This window comes from Passer montanus, unplaced genomic scaffold, assembly GCF_014805655.1.
Source record: "Passer montanus isolate IOZ18808 unplaced genomic scaffold, ASM1480565v1 scaffold136, whole genome shotgun sequence".
Classification (NCBI taxonomy): Eukaryota; Metazoa; Chordata; class Aves; order Passeriformes; family Passeridae; genus Passer; species Passer montanus.
The window spans coordinates 636869-655555 of record NW_024360497.1 but is presented as its reverse complement, the minus strand read 5'-3'; the positions used below and the strand labels follow the sequence as shown (position 1 = coordinate 655555).

The following is an 18687-nucleotide window of genomic DNA, read 5'->3' as shown; positions in this document are numbered from 1 at the left end:
CTTCTCTCTGAGTTGCTGGGTTGGTGCAAAGTGCACGGGCTACAGCACAATATGGCTTTTAAAACAACTTTGTTTAGATAGAAGACAACAAATCTCTGCTTTTTCTTTCTGAGTGTTCTTCCATTTTCTGCTTCCCCTGGTTGTTTTTGGGCAGTTCCCTTCCCCACTGATGAGCAGGCAAGCATGTAAGCAGAATATCTCCTTGAGAAGCACCTGTGGGCTGTGCCTATAAACCCCGTTGATTTGAGGAGTGGTATTTTGTTGTCCCGAAGCCATTTAGCTTTACTGCTGTGTTTTTATGATCCCAGGAGCTGGAGTGCAGCTTGGTGAGCCCGTGACCAGGAGCAGGGGCTAGGAATGGATTCTCCTCTCCATGCTGGCTACCTGCAGCAACAATGTCTGTCTGGGGTGGTCCTGTGGGCTTGGAATGTGCTTCTGAAATGAGCTTAACCTGAGCTGGTTTAGGCACCTACTCAGGAGGAGCAGAGGGACATCTGCCTGTGCTGGTTTCGCTGTTCTGAAGATTAGTTTAATCAAGATGAGTTTGTCCTAAGACTTGAATAAATACATTATTCTAGATAAAACTTGCCCTGTTTAGAAGAATAGAATGTCATTTCCAGCTAAAGGAAGTGTTCAGTTTTCTGCCTGTAATGAAAGGTTGATTTTTCAAGCTCCTCAGGCTTTGCTGTTCAAATCTGAATATAGTAATATATGCTTTTTACATGGCTGAGGAGAGCATTTGACTTGATGCAAAACTGCATATTAAAAATGGAGCTATCCATCAGTATGTTCAGTATTTCTGTTATTTTGCATCACTGTCTGATGAAGTGTGATGGTTTTCTTTCAGGATTCCATATTTGGGAGTTGCTGTTTAACCATGTTTGCCAATCTGGAATTACCTGAAGTCCTGTTGCACATCCCACAATACTGAAGTTGTGAAATTTGTTTTGGTAGGTAAACTAAGCATATGATGTATCTGAATATCTGTTGTTTTTATAAATTGTCCCCTGCTTCTCCTCACTGCTGTGCTTGCAGAGCTGGGCTGACTCCAGAGCTGAGTTCCCACTTGGCCATACAGGGTTAGGGGTGTTTGCCATCAGGTTTGTGGCTGCTCCTCCCAAGGAGAGCAGATGAGATGCTTTAGGGGTGTCATTCATCTAACACCAATGTTTGAAGTTCACAATTACTGGAACCCTGGCTAAGTTGTTTTAGAGGAAATTTTAGTGCATGTTTATTTTTAGGTATTCTTTCATATTATAACCATGATTCTTAGCCTTATTTAATCTCCTTGTGTTATATTGTTATATACATTTGCCTAGAATTTGTTTAAAAGTTTTGTTAGGTTTTTGTTTTGTGGGTTTTTGGGTTTTTTCCCCCAAAACCATATTGTTTTAATCTTGTATCATAGAATGGATGTGGGTGTCTAAGTTTATTCATTGCTCAGGTTTAACAAGCTCTAAGATGGGCAAGTGCTATGCTGGGCAGCAAAGGAAACAGTTGTAGGAGGATAATACACTGTTAACAAATCTCCAGGAGAGACAGTGCTGTGATCAGTGTTTCAGGGGTTTATGGGTGTTACACTTTAAACACAGCCTGTGTGACTGTGTGCCATGTTACAGGTTAAAAGAAAGCCATCCTCAGGACTGTTCTGGCGATGCTGAACCTCCTCTGTCCCATCATGAAAATCTCTACATATTTTTCTCACTGGCACCTAAAACAAGGGAATCAGAAAACATTAAAGTGTATTTTCCAAGACATCCTTTATTCCTGATATTTTTTTCTATTAAGTCACTTGCAAACCATTTTCCAGTGACAGCAAATGCAATCTAAATTGCACAAGAAGTTATGTTGCTACTGCTATCCCAGACTTTTCCTCCTCACTCTCAATTCTGGTTTTCCCAAGGGGTTTTGCTGTAACTTTATGTCTTTCCCTTCCCTGTTGCAGCTTTAAATAATGGTCAGTTTCCTCCTCACTCTCAATTCTGGTTTTCCCAAGGGGTTTTGCTGTAACTTTGTCTTTCCTTTCCCTGTTGCAGCTTTAAATAATGGTCATTGTGAAGATGAGGACCCTGCTTAGTGCCAGCTTGTGCCATCTGCCAGTGAAGGGCATCAATCCTTCCTTCCTTCTGCTCTCATCCTTCCCAATCTTTTGTGTAATTTGGAAGAGTACTTGTTGAGATGTTGAGCACGGTTTTAGTACTTTTTATTTGTTTTGCAAGAGTGCAGGTTCTGATGTGACTTTAGTTGTAAAAGTGTTTATTTTGAATGCATTTAAAAGGTTGGAAATCAACAGACTGGCAGAAAACCTGGAACAGGTGTCCAGACAAAGCCTTGGTTTGACTGTGTGCTCTGTGTAGTGCAGTAGATAGGGGAAAGCAGGACAAGAGATCTCAAGTTCTGTTTAAGAGACAAATTGGCATAAGTTTGGATCAGTTGAGTGAACCTTGGGACAAAAATTCCAAGGTATCATTTGGGTTTTTTTTCTTTTGTGTTGTTTTTTTTTCACTCCAGAGACCAGCAATTCCAGGTTCTCCAGAGCCTGCCAGCTTTCCCATGTTCAGCTGCTCCCTGGTTAGTGACAACTGGCTGTTTCAGATTTTGCTCTAATCCCATCTGTCCTGGGGTCTGGATGGGATTTTCCAAGCCTTGCCCAGCCACATGGTGTTGGGTGTGTTGTGCAGGCTGCCTGTCAGGCTGGTGGGGACAGCGCAGGGCACAACAAAATGCCTTGGGGCTCCTGGTGGTGTGTGTGTGACCCAGCTGTCCATCAGCCCAGGTCTCAGCTGTGACATCCTCTATCCTGTGGGAATTCTCCCTCTAAAGAGCCTGTTTTGCACAATTTTGTGGCTCACTTGTTTTATCCATAGCTGAGTGTGCCTGGGAACTCCTGGCTCCAGCAGCCCAGGCTGTGTCCTGCACCCTTTGGGTTTGACACTCTGGTCTTTGTGGCCATTGAGCTCTTCTCCCCCCTGTCCCCTACAACAATGCAGGTGCATTTTGACCATTTGTCTGTTATTTGGCTGTTCATCCCCACCTCTCTTACTTCATTTAGATATTTTTAATAATTAGACTGTACTGAATAAGACCAACTTTATTATAAAGAGGCATAGCACTGGTTTGTTGCTGTAGCCAGTTCCAGGCCAGGTTTGAGGGTAAATGGTTGCCATGTGGTAGCACTGGACTTGCTCTGACTTACCAGAAACAATTGTATAATGGGAAATACTAATTTGGAAACTCTAAAGGAGCAGGGGCAGGGACAGGAAGGAGGCCACGTGTGCTTTTTGAAGGAAGGATGATGGTCAGAGACCTTCTTGTGCTGCCAGGTGAGCATTTGTGCTTGAGTTCCTGAAGCGTGTTGTGGTTGTGCAGATCAGTTCAGGTGTGGCTCTTACTTAACAGAGACCCTCCAGAACCTGCTGGGAGTTTTGGTTTAAGGGATTGTTGAATGAGCAGTGTTTTACCTGTGTGTGCTTCTGCTGAAGGCTTTTTGTGTTTGTGTGGAAGAGTGTGAGGGAAGGTACCTGCTAATTATGGTGAAGTGCTTGCTCAGGATTTATGGAAGCCAACCCTAAAACTATGAGATTACAGAAGTTGTTAGGACACTGCAGCTGAGATTCATTTGCTCTGACATGGATGGTGTGCTGTGCACTGCCTGAAAAGGAAAATTTTGCAAATCATAACTTTCTCATGTCATACTTGAAATAAATGATACCTGAGTATAGGAACAGCCACAAGTTCATGTGCTGTGGAGGGAAGGGGTGCAGATGAATGTAGCAGAGATCCTTGAGGAGCATGATGTGAAGAAAAAAAAATGCAAAGGGAGCTGTAGCTGTATGTGCTCATCTGGGAGGTAAAATTTAAACCTTGATTTGGTTTGTTTCCTTCCCTCACGCTATCCCTGTGGTTCTGTGATTCTCTGAGTGAAGTGAAACAAGGCCTGTGATCCTTTGGATTTAGAAAACTCAATTTTTATAGTGTTTACAAAGGGCCATAACTTCAACAAATCCTGTCAGATATTAGCACATTCAGATAAGGTTGATGAAATTTGGTCTAAGCTGCAGCATTTTCGTGAATTGTTTAAAAAACATGATTTAAGCAATCTGGGGGTCTTCTGCTCTTTCACAGAGAAGATGGAGGCTTCAGTCACCTCTATTTAAAAAAGATCTGAAATGTTTGTGTTCTTGTAGATAAATTCTTATTTTTTGGTGTTAGGGGTTGTCAGGCATATTCATGTTTCTCACTGCAACACCCCATCACCTCCAAGTAGTTGTACCTTTTCAACATGTAGGAGCCTGTATTTTGAGCTGAGATTTCTCTCCCTAAAAATTTTACTCACTATTTTCTGAAAAATAACATTCTGTGTAATTTTCCTCAAAATATCGTGTTTATATTTCACAGGATGCTTGCCTCATTCCTTGCACAGAATGGCTGTGTTTGGCCATTAAAAAAAGCCATTTGTGCAAGACCCTCAGCTTTTCTCTCCCTGAAGTCAGTGGATGTGGAATAAAATATGTAGGAATGCAGAAGGAGAAGGACTCTTCTCCTGGTTAGTGTAAAGCCAGCTTGGGTAAGGAAGTCACCTGTCCAAGAAATTGTGTGAAAATCAGTTAAAACATTTTTTTCACAGACACCTGTTAGTTGTGATTCTCATTATCTGGGCACCTGACATGAAACTGAGAAGTTTGCCTTAATGGAGGTGCCAACACTCAGAGCACTAATTTAGATATAAACCCAAGCAACAAGGGAAAGAAAAAAGATTTGTCTCTGTGTTCACCTGGTAATGAATTTTTAAAATTTATTTCTCTATTGCCCATCTTTAAAGTTTCCATGGCAATAGTAAATATATGAAAGCACTATGGAAATAGATCAGCACCTGTGAAACATTGAACTTATTTTCTGATGCAGGACTGCAGAAGAGCTTGTGAGACAAAATTCACTTAGTTTTTGTTCTGAGATTTGAGGATGAAGGCTGGTGCTGCAGGATGAGAGAGTGACTCCATGTAAAATAGGGGATTATTCCTTAGTGCTGTTGGATTGCCTGGTGTGGGGTAGGATTGTAAGGGAGAAAAAATCACAGTATTTTGTAAATGTAGTGAGTGTATGTGTAGAGATCTGACCAAAAGCTCTGGGGAATTTGTGACTTCAAGCCCCTGATCTTTCCTTTGGAATATTGTCCCTTCAGCAGCCTTGTGTGAGTGTGCAGACAGTGCAGAGCTGAATCTGTGCTTTTCTAACATTGTTAGATTTTTTTATTAGAAAAGGCTGTTTTCTGGCCAGTAATCTGCAGCTCACGTTTCATCTCAAAGTTGTGGTTTTGTGTTGGGAACCTGAACCTCTGCCAAAACCCCAGTCTGTATCCTGTTCAAGGGTATGTTGTCCTGAGCTAAACCTTCTGGGTGGGTTGTGCCAAATGCACACAGCTTTGGAGTTATGAAATCTTGACAGTACTGGTGAATGGATTTGATTTTGACTGTGGTGGTCAGGAACAGGTCCCTTTTTTGGCTGTTTCTACAGGTGGTTTGAATCTTTTAGCAGTATTTGCAAAGTGCTAAGTGTTAGAGCAGATGTCTCACCTGGAAAGGACAGTGCCATTGCCCTCGTGATGGAGTGGGAAAATGTGTATCCTAACATAGGTGGTGTCCACTACAAGTTTAGGGATACTTTTATCACAGATTATACTTCTGTAACATCTTAGATTAATGTCATAATGTTAAAGTTTATTTCAAAGTTTAGACATTTCATTAAGCAAGATCCATCAGGTGTGGGACTTGACTTTCTGAATTGATTCTTATCTGAGTGTGATGTGGGGGCATAGTGGGAGTTGTGGGCTGTGACAGGGGAGCAGAATTCAGGTTGTTACATGCATAAGAAGCTGAAAACACCTAAATCTTTACAAACTTTAGGAAAGTAGGCACAGTATGCCTGAGATTTAGCTGGGTGTGAGTAAAATATTTTTCAAATGCTACATTTCTCCTGGTAAAAATATGCTGTGGCTTTCCTACTGCTTTGGACCTATTGCATCTGCAGTCTCTAAAATTAAGTTTGGTGGTTCTTCCTATCATTCTGTAATCCAGCTGTTGCTGGGAGTTTTAGTCTCCTGATAGTCAGGCACTGACAGCTTTGGTACCAGGTGCTTGCTTTTCCCCTCTATGATACAGAAATGAATAAAATTCATTTTCCTCTGATTTTTTTTATCCTCTACCTTCCTTTCTACCCATCTTTCAGATCAAGTGGAATACTTCTCAAGTCATGTGCAGCATGATTCTGCCAGGAGCCCCCTTCTGTTTGTCCTAGTGGAGGAACAGCTTGGGCTCTGCCATGGCCACCATTTCCAGCCTCACACAGTTGGTCTCACAGAGCCCAATACTGGGTCACCAGGTAGGTGTTTCTGTCAATGACCAAATGTGCCATTGAAAGCAGCTGTTGATGTCCTTACACAATCATTGTTATATGTGTTATAATTCTCTTTTTCCTTTCCAAGCATCACCTTGACGTCTGATAGGCTCCCATTGTTGGAAACAATGGTTTTGGATGATCTACCTAACTTAAAAGATACATATGCCTCCTTGTACTCCTCAGCTATGGAAGACTTAGAGGTGGATTTTGATTCAGGACTGGAGGAAGATGAACTGAAACAGGAGGCTGCTTCTGGGGATTCCACAATCTTTGTAGCTTTTAAAGGAAATATAAGTGACAGAGATTTTGAGCAGAAGCTGGATACCATACTGGAGAATGTGCCTGGCCTTTTACACATGGGTAATGTACCTTCTTGTCACTTTCCAGCTTAAAATGCTTGTCCTTAAAATGCTTATTTAGGTAGTCAGGGCACTTGCACAAAAACCAGATTATATTGGGTTTGAGCAACTTAGTTTGTAATGGTAATTTGTTTGGGTTATTCTAATAGTGAATTTGCAAGCTGTTCTTCTCAGAAATGCAGATTACAAGTGTCTGCAGTTGTTTTCTTGTTTAAAACTGATTTGTTTAGCAAGTTCATTAATTTCTCTTCTGTTTCCACATTTCACCTGGTTTTATTCTCTTTCATGTCCCTCTATTACACATGGCTATGTTATAAAAAAGTGAAACCAGGCTTGTTCACACAGGAGATGTTTTACTGCCCAAACTGTCCAATTTAAACTATTGCAGTTCATCTGAGAATGGGTTCATTTCCCAGTACCTGTGACATTACTGCCCTTTTCTGACCTACCCAACCTGATTGATTGATTGATTGATAGATTGATTTGTGTTGGGGAATGGGTGGTGCCCTGATATACCCCTGAATGCTCATCCAGCTCTGGGAACAGCTCCATGGCAAGTCAGTGATAACAGCCTTTTTGAGACATCTTTTACCAGCATGTTTAGATCTGGAAAAAGACATTTGTCTGCTGTCTGAGCACGTTGCAAAAGGTCCTGTGCTGATTACTGATGGCTGCTCAGTTAGGTAGCCTTGATTGTTTTCTTCAGTAGTGTCAAACACCTTTCCAGGAAAATAGCACATTACTTCTCAATAACCAAACTGAATTTCTTTGTCACTTTATTCCTTTCTTTCAGTTTTGTCCATCTAGTCAGCTGACATCAGTTTGTTGGGTTCTTGCTGTTGGTCAGAGAGAGAAAAAAATGGGATAAGACAAAAATACTATAAAGAAATACCAGTTTTGATCTGTGTCTTACAAACAGCTGAAAGGAGATGTAAACAAACAGACCATTACTGGTGTGAAGGGATGTGTGTAATACCACAGATCAGTTATGTAATTTTTGATATTAAATAAATTCAGTCTGTAACTGCATGTGGTCATCTTTGTTATGTAGAAGCATCTGCATGCTGAGTCTGTCATAAATATTACTGCCAGGATTAATAAACATGATTCAGACCTCAGCTGAGAAAGCAAATTTTAAAAATCAATGTCAAGTTAATTTGGAAATTATCCATGTGCAAAGTTATTTAAACTGATTCAGAGCAAAACAAGATATGCTGAATGCAGAGTTAGTAAATAATATGGAGTTATCTTGGTAGGTGCAGTGCTTGAAAAATTAGAAACTTGGGTACAAATACATAGAAATACTGAAACTGATGATACAATTTTTCTATGCAAAATATTGGAACATTGATAACAGAAAATATGGGATTGTTCAAACCTCCACATAAGGGGATTTTTAAACTCCTCCTGCCATGTTTCCAGCCAAAACCAGGATTATAGGTGGAATGATGATGAATTTAACAATTCCATTACTGCAGCAGCAAAAGGGGCTTGGTGAATTAGTGGTGAACAAGAGCTTCCTAAATAGGACTGAGTGTTGGCATTCTCAACTAACGTGTTTTTCAGACCTGAAAAGTTAGCAAATGTTTAGTAAATCTGAGGTTACAGTGGAGGAGCTGATGAAAATTTGGGTCAATGCTTTCTGTGTTGAGAGGAACTTTCTTTACAGAAAGATAGAAACTGCAAACTTATTTGGAATATTTTTAAAATTATCCTTAACTGCATTTTGTAGCAATCATTTAGGTGAATATCACTTTGGATAATGTATCCGACATAAGTGCTCAACCTTTCTGCAGTTACTTTGAAAACCACTTATCTATGTAGAAACACTCATTTGTAGAACAGGTGTTCAGAAAACCTGCAAGTGAATATTTTGCATGACTTTGAGATGCTTTTTGGCAGCGGATTTGAAATGCTTACCCAGAAAACTAGATAATAAGGTAGGAATTAGTGAAATATTGCTAGGAGTCTGTTGGCACTGGTCTCGTTAAAAAAACAAAACAAAAAAAAAGATGGTTTCACAAGCATTTGTAGAGCAAATATTTAATATATTCAAGCATTTCATTCCTGTAGTCAGTTTTTTCCCACATTCATTGGCTCACAAACTAATGTGCTGTATCACAGAGCTGGAGCCCCTCTGCTCTGGAGCCAGGCTGAGAGCTGGGGGTGTTCACCTGGAGAAGAGGAGGCTCCAAGGTCTCCTTGGAGTCCCCCCTAAAGGGACTGCAGGAAAGCTGGAGGGGGACTTGGGACAAGGGTGGAATGCCAGGACAAGGGGCAATGACCTTAAGATGAAGGAGTCTAGATTTTAAATGGGATATTAGGAGGAAATTGTTCCCTGTGAGGGTGGGCAGGCCCTGGCACAGGGTGCCCAGAACAGCTGTGGCTGCCCCAGGTCCCTGGGGAGTGTCCAAAGCCAGGCTGGAAGGGCTTGGAGTACCCTGGGATAATGAAAGGTGTCCCTGTCCATGGCAGGGGATGGGATGAGATGGACTTTAAGGTCCCTTCCAATCCAAACCTAATACCTACAATTGTATGAAATCTGTTTTATTAGATATTTTCTTAATCTTTCCAAAGTAGTTTATCCACAGAATATTTCAATTTTTAAGTAATACTATCAAGTGATTCTGTTGTCTGTTGCATTGGTTGTCATTCGAGTAGTTTTTTTACTGCTAACTTTTTTGAAAATCCCTGATGTGGTTTGGCAGCATTGGTTGCTGTACACCTGTCTGGGGAAAAATCTCCTGTACCTGAGACTAAGCACTGGCAATTTTCAAAGCCAAACGGGGTTTCATTTTTTTCAATCTTTTAACCAAGTTGTTTATCAGATGTGCTTAAAAACTGCCTTTGCACTGATCTTGATTGTTTTTCTTTTAAGAGTCCAACAAGTTAAAAGTGCAGAAGATAGAGCCTTGGAACAGCGTTCGTGTCACCTTCAACATCCCCCGGGAAGCTGCCGAGCGGCTGCGAATCCTGGCTCAGAACAACAACCAGCAGCTCCGAGACCTGGGCATTCTGTCAGTTCAGATTGAAGGTATTTCACACCAAACCTGCTTCCAAAGCTCAGATTTAGGTAGACTCAAAAGCAGTTTTGTGTACTTGGTTAGTGCTGCAAAACTTGTAAGTTACTCCTTTGGCTTTAGTAAAAAAAGATAGCTCAGGACTTTTATTCTTTCAAGAATGACATTTACTATTAATAAAAATGAAAGCTGGAAATGCTTCGGGCACCAGGAACCCTCCTGAAAAATGTTTTCTGTGTGTTGACTAGGAAAGGGTTGGCTGATCATCTTTCCCTGTTGTTTCATATGAGGCTTTCTTTAAGACAAGTTTTCAGTGGCTTTCACAGTTACCATATCCATTCTGGACAGTTGTCCAGGAGCACCCTGAAATCAAGGGCAGGTAGTGCTTGTCATGAGGTTTGTTCTTCTTAAAACTGAAAGCCAGAAGCTTTGATGTGTAAATGTCCTTCTAAAGTGCGCACTGGAGGTGAAGCCTGTTCTTCCTTCCTCAGCATCTCTTAAATGTCCTTTTGCAAAAGTCTGTGTTCTGATTTTCTGTCTCTCCTGTTCACCCAACCTGTGCCTTGCTTTAGGGGAAGGTGCTATCAACTTGGCTTTAGCCCAGAGCAGGAGCCAGGATGTGCGGATCAACGGGCCCCTGGGAGCCAGCACCGCCATGCGCATGGACACGGGATTCCCCATGCAGGGGGGGCAAGGTAACTCCCCTCAGGGCTTCTCCTGGTGCTTCACACACTCAAAATTCACTGCTGGGCTAATGAAACTCCACTGCTTACAGCAACTCTTGTTTGCGGAATTCTAATTGCCATTTAAATTAATGTCTGGTCTTGTTCCGTGCTGTCAAACCATGTCCTGTGTTATGTAAATGGATCGTTGGGTGCATTGTGTCCCACAAACATTGCAGTGATTTTGGCAGGGCCCATTGGTTTGTTTTCAGGTATTTTGAGAGTGTGGTGGTTTGGGGTTTTGTTGGTTTGTTCAGTATTTGTTTGGGGTTTTTACATTTAGTCTAGTGAAGCAGATGAGTTGAGTGTAGTGAATTCACTTTGAAATATGCACAGATTTTCACAGTGTTCTGCTTGGTTCCCTTTATGGGAATGTGCATAAGTCTTGATTCAGTATGCAATAAACTGACTTTGATTAAATCCATTGGAATTATAGGAAGGACAGGACACTGTTATTCTTACTGTCTTCTTATTTTCTGATGAACTTCTGAGATCTGATCATAAAGAAGGGATTTTTGTGGAAATGTGAAGTTTTTAAACTATATTTTAGAGTATTGCATACTCATAAGGAATTTTTAACTACAAAACTCAGATTTGACAAAGAGTTTTTACAGAGAAAGCTACTATCTAATTTATTAAAATGGCTGAATCATAAAGCAGAATAAATAAGTAATATTTTAGTAAATAGAATTTAAAACAATTAAACCAGGAGCATTTTTGGTCAGTTTATCTAAGATGCATTGAGGAGAAGGAATGGAAAGAACATTTCAGCTTTGTAGAAACCTAATTAAACAGCAGTGAAATGTTTGTCCTTAACAAAGACTAAAGCATTTTTAAGAAGGGCTCTTCTCTCCAAGGTACTGATCAGCTCCTTCATTTCTTGTCTGCGGGTCAGCAACACAGCAGCAATAGAACCAACAGGGCAACAGTAGCAATCATTTTAGAAAATTACAGCCTTTGGAAGTGAAACATTGAATTTTTTTTCCCCCTTGCAACACTTCAGTTACTTTTTAGTTTCAGATTTTGCAAAATCCTGAGTTACTTGTACAGCTTTGATACAATCTTATCACTTGGTGCTTTGAGTGGTAGGTCAGGCTCACATTAATTCATGAGTCAGCAGTGTTTCTATTTATACTCTTTTTTAAAAAATTTGGTGTTAAGGAAAGACCTACAGCATGACCTGAACTTGTTTGTTTGATACCAGGAAATCTGAGATTTCAGACAGAGAGGTGTATCCTCAGGTTATTTTGGACAAACAATTCTTGAAGTCTAAAGAAGTGTTTTACTGGCAAATATATTTTTTCTTGTTAAAAGAAAAATTATAAAATTCTTTATGTAACTGTAAGACTTGATAATTTCTATTTTTATTTTTTAAGGTTTAATAAGAATGAGCAATGCTGCAGCTGTCATGATGTCCCAGGGTGGAAATGTGCCCTCCTCTATGGTGGCAAGTGGTGCTAGTGCTGAGCTGCAGCCACGAACACCTCGGCCTTCCTCACAGCCAGGTGGTAAAATTTAGCCATAATACTGATCTGAAAAAGTTCTTAAACTTTGATTCTTCAGTACATAGGCTTGAGTGTGTATTCATGAGAGTATCCAGAATTGTTCTGGAGCATTTTCCCTGCCTTTCTGGGAGCTACTCTTTCTGTGCAAACCTTCCTTCCTCCTTAATCTGTTCAATTTTTTCAAATAATTTGGGTGCCTAATAAGTCACCAGCTTGCTTGGTGTTCTGTTCAAATATGTTGAGCAATGGCAATTGTATTTTTGCACTTGAACTGTCATGACTGGGCTTTATGTTTATCTGAAGGTAAGAGAAGGATTAGTTCAATGAGGCAGGAATATTTCTGGTGCTCTTTTTTCCCTTCTTTTCAGGAAGGGTAGATAGGCTGGTAAGTTAAGGGTTGGGGGTTTGTTGGGTGTGAATGTTTAGGGGGTTATTCTTCACAGGTTCCCTAGGGAAGTGGTCATGGCACCAAGACTGACAGAGTTCAGGGAGTGTCTGAATAATGCTCTTTGTCCTGGGGGTTAATTTTAGGTGATCCTGCCAGGAGCAGGGATTTGGACTCAATGGTCCTTAGAGCTGAGATACTCTGTGATTCTGCAGTTCTGGGTGTGTAGAAGGCTCACATCAGTCTGTGGAATTGTGGGGCTGTTGTGCTTTGTTTTAGAGGATATAAATTTATAAGACCTGGCTTCTCTGGAGTATGAATTTTTTAGGCAGAATAAGAAAATGCAAGCAAGCAATTTAGCCTTTGCCATTTTGGGATGGATTTTTTCTGTGGTAGGGTTTTTTTAAAATTATTTTTGTTTGCTGTTTTATTAGATGCAATGGACCCACTCTTATCTGGGCTAAATATGCAGCAACAAAATCATCCATCTGGATCTTTAGCTCCTCAGCTCCATTCAATGCAGTCAGTTCCTGTAAACAGGCAGATGAACTCAGCCAGCTTTCAGCAGCTCCAGCAGCAGCAGCAGTTGCAGAATCGGCCTCCCCAGCCACATCAGCAGCCACAGCAGGGTATTCGACCTTCATTCACTTCACCAGCACAGGTTCCAGTTCCCCCTGGCTGGAACCAGCTTCCTTCTGGAGCACTTCAGCCTCCTCCAACCCAGGGAGCACTGGGTACATTGACAGTAAACCAGGGCTGGAAAAAGGCCCCATTGCCTGGACAAATGCAGCAGCAGCTTCAAGCAAGACCATCTCTAGCAACAGTACAAACTCCTACTCATCCTCCACCTCCATATCCTTTTGGAAGCCAGCAAGCTTCTCAGGCTCACTCAAACTTTCCCCAGATGAGCAATCCTGGCCAGTTTACTGCTCCTCAAATGAAAAGCCTTCAGGGAGGGCCCTCACGGGTTCCTACACCACTACAACAACCCCATCTGACCAATAAGTCTCCTGCTTCTTCTCCCTCCTCCTTCCAGCAGGGCTCTCCTGCCTCATCTCCCACCGTTAACCAGACGCAGCAGCAGCTGGGACCAAGGCCTCCCCAGAGTAGCACTCTTCCCCAGGGATTCCAGCAGCCTGTCAGTTCTCCTAGTCGTAATCCTATGGTGCAACAGGGGAATGTACCCCCCAACTTCATGGTGATGCAGCAGCAAAACCAAGGTCCACAAGGTTTACACCCTGGTTTAGGAGGTAAGAAGTGCTGAGACCTTCTTTTATTTTAAAAGGAAAAGAAACATAAATTTTCTAGAACTAATATTGCTGCTAGTTCTGAAAAGATCCTTTAGGAGACAGAATCAACAGATAGGTGGAGTATGAGGTGGGTATTGGTGAGTGAGCATCCACATCACTCTGTCTCTGTCCTGCAGTGTCACAGAGATGCCCAAAGGGTCAGGGAGGAGTTGCTGTGTGCACTTATTACTGCCAGTCATCCTGTTGACAACTCTTCTGTTGCCTTTAAGCAAGCTTAGGGTGTTCAGAGATGGTATGGGGATTTTGTTTAGGTTTGGGGTTGTTCTTTTTGTGGGGGGAAAGGGGAGGATTTTTTTGCAAGAGTGTGATGAAAACACTTTTTTTTCTCTCTTCACCTTCCTCTGTCAGTATTTACATTTTCTATTACAGAAGTGAGGCATTGTTTTGTGTCTTCCTTTCTAAGCTGTGGATGTTTCTTCTTCACACTGTCTTTGTCACCAATTTCTTCCTATATGAAGAGGAAAAATCTATTGTTGCCATGCTGTTGTACTCCCTGTCCTAAAATTAAGATGTTAAGGGATGTTTTAATTTCTCATTTGGCTGTGTTGTCTTTAGTTTTCTCCTTGGACCAATGCACTCACTTCTTTTCCTTACTACTCCTAGAGTTCTTCTCTAACAATGAAGGCATTTCTTTTGTTAGTCCCAGGATCTCTTTTGTGTCCTTGGTGTTTTTTTCCCCTTGAGGCCTTTGTATTTCCATGCAGATTTTCCATGCTTCTCTTTGCTCACCCGTTTGTTCATCGTCCTCTTGGATGACTGTTCTCAGGTCCCATACACAAGTTCTGCTTAAGCTTTTGAAATAATTTCTTTATGTACTTATGGCCCATATTCTTTGTCCACCTACACACACATAAGTACATTCTAGTATCTTTCATTCTCATGTTGTACATCCAAAATCTGTCCAAACACTGAAAGGAATTCCTGTTTCTTGATCTACTGATCTGGACAAGCTTCTTGTTTTCACTGTTTGTACTATGGGTCTTGTTTGAATTCAAATGAATTTTCTGTGTTTCAAGGTTCTCTTGGGATCTGCCAGTGCCCTACACCTGGTGTATCTCATTTTGTCTCCATCTGGAAGCAGTTATTCATTATTTATTATAGTCACATTTCCCTACAGTCTTGCCTCGCCAGCCATATGTCCCCATCAGAAATCTTAGCCATGACCTTTAGCCAGAATAATCTCCATGTTCTACTTCCTAACTAAACCTACTACAAACAAACCTCAATTTTTTTGAGTTTAAAGTCACACCAGAAATAAACTATCAAAATATGTTATTTGGTCTTATTTTAGACCTTATTGCTATATCAACAATCCTGCTGTGAGCTGTATCCTCAGGTAATTTTAAAAGACAGAATTCCTTGGTTTCAGCAAAGCTGTGTTGATCCCACTGCTGAGATTTTTGCCTGACTTCTGTGCATGCTCATTCTTTGCTGCAATTTATATGTTAATTTGTCATTATAGGTCTTTCCATTTTTAAACTACCTTGCATTTAAAGTTTTGATGTAAATGAATGCATTCAAACGCTTTGCATTTCACACAGCCAATTTAGCAAATTGGAATTTATAACACATTTGGAATAGGCAAAGCTAACACTTTATTTTTTTCTCAGTTCAAGCATTCCTAGGTGAAAAACATCCCTAAAAGTTTAGCAGAACCAAAGCTGGAGTCCAGTGATGTGGTGTTTCAATAGGTCTGTTTCTGTATTTGCAGATATATTTGGTGTTTGGCCTATAGACTTGATTACCTTAAAATATTAATTACAACCAGATAATTAGCACAAGCAGTAAAATTAGATGTGCAAGAAAGCTGTAACTGCAGAAGGAATTGAAGTCACCTTCTGGCACTGGGTCAGGAAAATAAAGGGGGTGGTGGGCAGGGTTGCTTCGAAGTCTGAGGCATTGTGTAGACAGTGAGTTAAAAAGTGGCTTCTCTTAAATTCATCCACGCTGCTGCTCATGCTGGCAGGCAGAGGGGAGGTTTTTCTGTGTCCCAGGGCAGCAGTGATGTTGGGATGTGCCAGAGCGTGGGTGTTGTGCCACCTAAGAGCCTCAAAGAATTCCTTGCTCTTGCAGCAGGAATAGCAGAGTTATTTGAATGAGCAGCAGGTCTGGATGTACTGAACTGTGGGGTTCCTCAGCCCACTCTGGGGTGAAAAGACCCTTTGAGTGTGTGCACAAAGCAGCACTGACCAGAAATGTGTGCCTGGTGTGTCAGAGTTGTTGAGAGGAGCACATCACTAACAAGAATACCAGTTATTTCTCTTTGTGTACATTGAATAAGTTTAGGGCATGCTAAAAGATGTAGTAGAGCAGAAAGCAGCAAACCATGTTACTTGAATTTCTAGTTTCTATAAGGTCAAACGTGGACTTTTCACCTTCTCTGGGTAGTAAGTTTTGTACTTAATTTATAGTCTGAAATTAGTCATAGTAATTTGTTAGACAGAATTGTTGTACAGGTAAAAACTATAAATCTCTTCAGTGGATTTTGTATATTGGCAAAAAACAATTTCTGCCTAAACCTCTCAGATGACAGCACAGACTCAAAGGTATTCTCCAGTTACAGATTTTGTCTATTTTTTCCTTTCCATTTTCCATACTAACCAGACAATTCTCGTGTTCAGGAATGGCCAAGCGGCTCCCCCCGGGCTTCCCTGCAGGCCAGGCTAACCAGAGCTTCCTGCAAGGCCAGGTGCCCTCCACGGCCCCAGGAGCGCCGGGGAACAGCGGAGCGGCGCCGCTGCCAGCCGGCCAGCCCGGGCAGCACCCAGGTCTGACTGCAGGGGGGCCCTCCTCTGCTTCTGCCATTTTCCATTTGTAGCACCTGGTGCCTTTTCCTGTGTCACACGGCTCCCAAACCATTAAACTGGGGCTGGGGCTGCAGCAGCACTCTGGGTGTAGTGCTGGATAGGGAAAAGAAAAGCATAAGGCTGCTCGTGTTTCTCAAAATCCAACTATTATTGATGAGGACTGGGTGCTGGGCGTCTGGGCTTCAGAAGCAGCTGTTGAGAAATTGAATGGAAAGTAGCACTGAAATTTGGAGGCAAGGAGTGATAAAGATACAACACAAAAGGAACTTATTGTCCAGGGGAAAAAAAGAGTAATTATCTTAGAAGCAGAATAGCAAAATAATCTTGTTCTGCTTTGAAAATATTATTTATTACTTCCTTCAAAACTTTATGACGTCTTCTTAAAGTGTGAAAATGAAATCTTTAATTCATAAATGTCTCCCCCAGTTTCACAACTCAATTATTAGTCTTTTGGCTGGATTATGGATACCCTGATGATGTAATTTCATCAGTACTCTGTGTGCATTTGTTCTTTAACCCATTATAAAGTATCTTCAGGGTTTGAAGCTCATTTTGGTTAGAAATTACTCTGCTGAGTTAGGTGACATTAAGGGAAGATTTTCAAACTTAGGTGCAGATAACAATTGAAATTAAGTTTCTGTTCTGTCTTCTGCAGTGGGATACAGGGGAAGTACCAGTCCAAGTGTTTATTTTGAGATGTATGATGTTCTGTTTTGACAACTGACATGTATCTATAGCATCAAACTTTGCATCCCAGGACTGCAAATATGTGAGATATGCCAGTTTATTGGAAAAGGGAGGAAAGCAATTTTGGAGTACTCAACATTTAAAGGTGTCAAAACTCTTGCACCACTCCAATTAGTTTCTTACTGGTATTTTCTTTTTATTAAGGTGGCCAAGGATCTGGACCTCCTCAAACTCAGATGCAACCAGCACATGGCCCACCAAATATGATGCAGACCAATCTAATGGGACTTCATGGAAATATGAACAACCAGCAGGCTGGTGCTAGTGGGGTGCCACAAGTTAACATGGGCAACATGCAGGGACAGCCTCAGCAAGGACCACAGTCCCAGCTTATGGGGATGCATCAGCAGATCGTGTCCTCTCAAGGACAGATGGTGAACATTCAGGCTCAGGGATCGCTGAACCCTCAAAACCAGATGATACTTTCTCGAACTCAGCTCATGTCACAAGGCCAAATGATGGTGACACCCCAAAACCAAAATCTTGGTCCCTCTCCCCAGAGGATGACCCCACCCAAACAGATGATTCCCCAGCAGGGACAGCAGATGATGTCCACACATAATCAGATGATGGGACCTCAGGGCCAGGTCTTGCTACAGCAAAACTCAATGATGGAGCAGATGATGAGCACTCAGATGCAAGGAAATAAACAGCCTTTTAATTCTCAAAACCAGTCCAATGTTATGACGGGGCCAGCTCAAATGATGAGAGGACCAACCCCAAACATGCAAGGAAACATGGTTCAGTTCACTGGGCAGATGATGGCACAGCAGGGCCCCGTGAATGGGAATCCTTCTCAGGTGATGGGAATTCAGGGGCAAGTTTTACGACCCACAGGACCGGGTCCTCACATCTCTCAGCAACTTGGGGATACTGCAACCACAACAAACAACGATGGCAACTTGACACAGATGTTACCTGAGGTTCCTGTGCAGCAGCCAAACATGGTGCCTTCTCATATGCAAGGAATGCAAGGAAACAGCAATGCTTCAGGCAGTCATTTCTCTGGCCATGGGCTGCCCTTCAACACAGGGTTTAGTGGAACTCCCAATGGGAATCAGGTTTCCTGTGGGCAGAACCCTGTGTTTCCTGTCAATAAAGATGTGACGCTCACAAGTCCGCTCTTGGTTAACCTCCTCCAGAGCGATATCTCAGCAGGGCACTTCGGTGTGAACAACAAACAGAATAACCAGAATGCCAACAAGCCAAAGAAGAAGAAGCCTCCAAGGAAGAAGAAAAATAATCAGCAGCTAGAACAAACAACGTAGGTTTAATATTACAGTGTTTTTTATAAGGGGCATGAAGAAACTGCCACAGGCATCTTGTCAATGTTTTATCAGCAAGTAATGGGTGAGAAAGGACTTGTATTTTATTCATATTGTAGCAGTTTCTCTCAAGAGTCAGTCACTGGAATGTTCAAGATTAAAAATAACGTG

At 41.7% G+C, this 18687-nt stretch overlaps 1 protein-coding gene across 1 annotated transcript in view; it reads left to right on the top strand.

The window, feature by feature from the left end:
• Nucleotides 1–843: 843 nt before the first annotated feature.
• Nucleotides 844–18687, top strand: part of NCOA6 (nuclear receptor coactivator 6) — a 37625-nt gene continuing 19781 nt past the window's right edge. The window contains 9 exon segments of the mRNA XM_039699516.1: nt 844–950; nt 6226–6378; nt 6482–6756; nt 9634–9789; nt 10348–10470; nt 11874–12002; nt 12822–13637; nt 16319–16465; nt 17396–18515. Of these exon segments, the coding sequence (XP_039555450.1) occupies nt 6522–6756; nt 9634–9789; nt 10348–10470; nt 11874–12002; nt 12822–13637; nt 16319–16465; nt 17396–18515 (2726 nt within the window). The 5' untranslated portion in view covers nt 844–950; nt 6226–6378; nt 6482–6521.